The sequence below is a fragment of the Oryzias melastigma genome, linkage group LG8 (assembly GCF_002922805.2).
Source record: "Oryzias melastigma strain HK-1 linkage group LG8, ASM292280v2, whole genome shotgun sequence".
Classification (NCBI taxonomy): domain Eukaryota; kingdom Metazoa; phylum Chordata; class Actinopteri; order Beloniformes; family Adrianichthyidae; genus Oryzias; species Oryzias melastigma.
The window spans coordinates 15,655,908-15,660,849 of NC_050519.1; the positions used below are offsets into that span (position 1 = coordinate 15,655,908).

Consider the following 4,942-nt stretch of genomic DNA (forward strand, 5'->3'; position numbering starts at 1 on the left):
AACGGCACATGAATGCGCTAATGTGTTGCAGTGTCGGACTACAATTTTAAATGTGTTCCTAACAAGGTTGAGAGTTAGCGTAGTCATAGTAACGTTTGTTTTAGCAGAATCAGTCTTGTCGCAAACAAGCTTAAGAGCTATTGTAAATATGCTAATGTGGCTAGCATGCAGCAGTGTCAGACTGTTTTTAGTATTGTACGCATTACTGACAAGGATAGGAGTTAGCGTAATCATAATAGCGTTTGGTTTAGCAGTATCAGTCTGTATTTTTACATGATGCCAACAAGGTGGGGTGCTATTGGGAATATGCTAGCATGGCTAACATGTAGCTGCTAGCCATATTTATGTGTAACTAACAAGGTTGGGAGTTAGCACCGTCCTAAGAACGTTCATTTTAGCATTATCGGTCTGTTTTGTTACATCTTGTAAGCAAGGTGGGGTGCTTTTGTAAATACGCTAATGTGACTTACATGTAACTGTGTTTTTTTTACATGTTGCTAACAAGGTTGGACGTATCTCTAACTCTCTTATAGTTCGGTATGCCTTAAACGTGACAAAAGTTCAAAATTAGACCATGCATTGATGGTGCTCCTTATAATCTGGTGTGCCCCAGAGTGCAGAACCAATTTCAAATTAGGTTTTAACCTTATAAAAGAGTATAAACACCCTGAGATCTTGCATTCTCCAATTAGTTGTGCAACAAAGAAGCAGGTGTCAAAGTCAAAGGCGCTGTACCATGTAAATGGTGAATGTGAAAGTGACCACCCACAGTCGTCAGCTCAGTGCTGCACACAGGGAGCAGAAGGGAACAGATTGTCTGTCTCTGTCCAACTGTGGCAAAAGCCACCCAACAGCACATCTAAGAGGTATGTTGTCTGCACAAAACCCAAACGAAACAAAGTTGCCAGTTGCCAGGCAACTGAGACTGCAGGAACTTGCAGCTTCCAACCAACACAGAGTGCGACACATACCCCTTAGGGAAAAAAAAGATTTGGGCTTTGAGAAACAAACCAGACGCGATGACTTAATTAAAGTGAGTTTTAAAAAGTGCTTACAAAGCAGTCTAAACCAAAACTGACCAATCTTTGGACGCAGCTTTGAGAAAAAAATTCTTCAAGCTGTTTGTGAGATAAAATAAACAGTTCATGTCTGCCCTCCTGTTTGCATTTAAAATGACTTCTTGTGTCTTTATGCACTTTGTGAGCACTTTGAGTGTGCTTTCCATAACTTACAGAGAGAGGGATGCATGCATCTCGGCAGTGAGGGAGGCTTGGCTGCTCCCCTGACAGATTGAGAACAAAGGGATTGATTAATACGATGTGCTGCAAACAATGTGCGCTGCCTGCGGAGCTCGCCTGTGGAAAGCTGCTGTGCAAAACCAAGGTGTAGGTACAGTTTACCCACTGAGTCATTCAATATCTCAAGCAATTAGGAGTGTGGAGAGCAGAGAGGGAGCCAGCTAAGCATTTTGTTGTAATGTCAAAATGCTATGATTAAGAGCTCCATTACTGGCTGTGTTCTTCCAAGTGGGTCAAACCAGACAAGTGTGAGATTTGCACGTTATGCTCCATCCATGTCAATGTGCAGCACTTTAGCAGACCTTTAGAAGACAAGACTCCTCTTTTGTTTAGTGGTAATTCAGATGGAAAGCTCAAAGTATTCACGTACATTGATCTTCATGATCTCACGGATGGCTGCATCAAACTCTTCCGAGTTATTGTAGTCAATGGTGATGACGTGGGGCTTGCCGATGTATTGCTCTGCATATGGATGCTGGGAGGAAACCTGAGGACACACAAATGGATGAACAGTTTATTTATTTATTTTTTGGCATTGTGTAGTTGTTTTTTATGAATTCTTTACCTTCCTGGAGGTGGGCTTTCCTCTAAAGAATTCGTGGTTGAGCGAGCTCCGGGCCGGGTTGAACTTGGGCTGCAGGAAAATGCAGCCGTTTGCAATTGCCTCCAAAGGGGCGGGGCCTTCGTAGGGGAAGCCAAATCCGATGAATAACTTTGAGGGGGAGAAAAAGAAAAAGAGAGCAGAATGTGAGATGCTTCCCATCCAGGTCAACACTGTTCAACTCCACCATAGCTATCAAATATGATTGTTTATAGGAGTGTGAGTACTTTCCAAGCTAATGCTATGTTCACTGAGTTTAGAAAAAAATGTTTGCATTTTTAAGCAAACATTTTCAATAAAAAGTCTACGGTAATGCACATAAGTGTGAATTTCATGCATCCGCGTTCAAAACTTACATCTATGCATTGCTACGTAAGTTCTTAGGCCTTTGTGTCTTTTTTTGGCTCTGTGTACAAAACTGGCGGCGATTGTGCGCATGTCAAAAGTTACACCGGATGAACTTTGACCAATCAGGAACTTGAGTTCGGTAGTGACGTTTGGGTAGCGTCCTTTACAAAACACAGAAATACCAAACATTTGTTTAGAAATTCATTAATAATCGACTATATGTTTTGAATATATTTCTGATACAGTTCACACACTGTGAAATGTATCAGTGAAATAATGAGATTGTTAATAACATACAGTGTTACACGGTTTCTCAAAATGAGAAGCTCTAACTAAAATGTTTACAATCATTAACATTGTAAACTTCTCCTGGAGGACATTTCAGGTTTGGTCACTAGGCGGCGATTGCGCTATAGCAGCCCACTTTTTCACCTTTTTTAAAAGAAGAATATGCAAAGAATGAGCAAAAAACAGTGCTTTAGATCACAAATGCTTATTTTAAAACAAGTTTCCTTAAAAAGTCATCCCTGTGAGTATATAAAGATGTTCATTTAGTCATTTAGCTGTCCTACGGGAAATTCCATTAAATATTAGCATCAAGCTAGCAGACTTTAGCTTTATGTGGTTGATTGATCTCAACTTTTATGGATTAATTATTGATCTATTAAGCTTAGATCGATTCAAAATTATGAATCGATTTTAATCAACCCAGCCTTGTACATAACATAAGGAAAGTTTTAAACAATCATTCAAGATTGTTGTAAGCTAGCATTCCTTAACATGCATTTAGCCCATGGCGTTCGTACTGGATGAACAGGGCGGGGCTTCATCATCTTTTTTTTTTCTTTCTGTTGTTAATTAGTGATGTCCACCATCTCGCTCCAGGCTTTTTCTTTCACGGCTTTATTCTGAAAGACTTAGTGTCATAGAATTCCAACCAGGCACAAACGGCAATCCATAACCTTCCCAATCCTTGTCCCTGATTGTACAAAACACACGGCTAATATTTGACCATAGAGCCCTAATATCTTAGAAATTTGCTAAGTTACATGTGAATGCAAAAAAGGGGAACGTGCATCTGTGAGGGTGACGTGAACGTAGCTCCAGTGGAGTGGCTCACCTTCGCCTTCCTGAGGAGCTGCTGGAGCTCCTGCTGAGGCAGCAGCCCGTGGTTCTTCACGAATGCCGGAACCTCCGGTGGGCGCTGCGCCTCATAGTAAACCGTCCCGTGAATTTCCATGTAGCGATTCAGAACGGCGAGGAACTTTTCTTTGTCCTTTGACACATAAGGGAAAACAAAATAATTATATGCAAAATGACAAAAAAAAGATTTCCCTGAAGTGTTCTCTGAACCCTTTGGGTCCTACATTTACCAACCACAATGAGAAACAAACATCCCTTTAAACCAAAAACTATCCAGAAGTCATCCTTAAACATATGTGTCTCCAATTTTAGATGCATCCTTTTTCTAAGATTGAGGAAGGGGCTTTAATCTTTTTGCCAATATTTTTCTGGCTCATGGGACCTGTTCCCCTTTTAGCAACCAATATCATTTTAGAGTACAGTATCTTTGTTTTGGAGGCTTTTATTTTGTGGTGCTTTAAGGACAGATTTCATCCCGTATGAGTCATCCTCGCTGTAGTTTTTTTTCTCTCTCTGCAAGTTTTGCATAAACTGAAATGAAAACCTCAAGGGAAATTTTCTTCAAACAATGAAAACTGTTGCTTTACAGTCACACTTCAGGCCAGAATTCTGAAGGGGGGTGCTTTTTTGTAGGAAGTACAAAATCTCATGGGTTTCCAAGAAAAAAAAGTAACCAGTTCTTAAAACAAATTTAAATTTAATGCACATATTTACTTCATTTTTGTTTACACATTTTCAATTATGTGGGGATTTTTTGACCCACAGTTTGGCAAAAAAAGGGAGTTGTAATGTTTCTTATAGGCAAAATCCAAACACATGTACAGTTAACGTGTATCTATTATTATTTTTTTGTTTTAGATTTGTAACATATTGATTCTTTTTACAGTAAAAAATAACTTTTGCTGCAGTGTGGCTCCTGTCTGGACTAATTGCATGAAATAAATGGATTTTTCAGTAGCATCCACACACACACTAATACCTTCACATCCATTAAGAAAGAGGGAAAAAAATCCTAAAGGTGTTAAAAATGAAAGTGAAGCAAGGAAAAGAAGATGTAATGAGTAGATGCTATCTTCAGCACAAATACTGTCAGCAGAACCTATAGAATTTTAATGTGATGTATAGAAATATTAATGCATACTGTATCCTCTGCAGCAGTTTAATATTATTCGTATTATTTTGCAGTGAAAAAACAAGATCTTTTTTGTGGTAATGTCACAAAAGATTATATAAGACAAATTATATACAATATATTGATTAAAGAAATGATGAAATTAATTACTGGCTTGTCAGTTCTGCTTCACAAGTGTGTAAATAAATGTTGTCCATTTTTAAAAATTACGACCAGATTGTTTTTACTACCATGAAGTACTAGGGCCATCAAAAACAAAAAGTAATATTACAAGATTAAAAATCGCACATTTTCGAGTTAGCAAAAGTGATGTTTCCCCGTTGTGCGCACGTTTTACCAGAATATTGTTAACATTTAATAAATTACTCGTTGGCTCAAGCGGAATGAAATGACATAACAAACAATATGAATATATTAGGA

General features: G+C 38.6%; 1 protein-coding gene across 1 annotated transcript in view; it reads right to left on the bottom strand.

Moving 5' to 3' along the window:
* The window catches only part of LOC112146810 (alpha-1,6-mannosylglycoprotein 6-beta-N-acetylglucosaminyltransferase B), a gene marked incomplete in the record, with an annotated part of 99,953 nt that overhangs the window by 18,431 nt on the left and 76,580 nt on the right, over positions 1-4,942 (bottom strand). Inside the window, 3 exon segments of the mRNA XM_036213328.1 lie at positions 1,669-1,785; positions 1,864-2,010; positions 3,368-3,523. Coding sequence (XP_036069221.1) covers positions 1,669-1,785; positions 1,864-2,010; positions 3,368-3,523 — 420 coding nt within the window.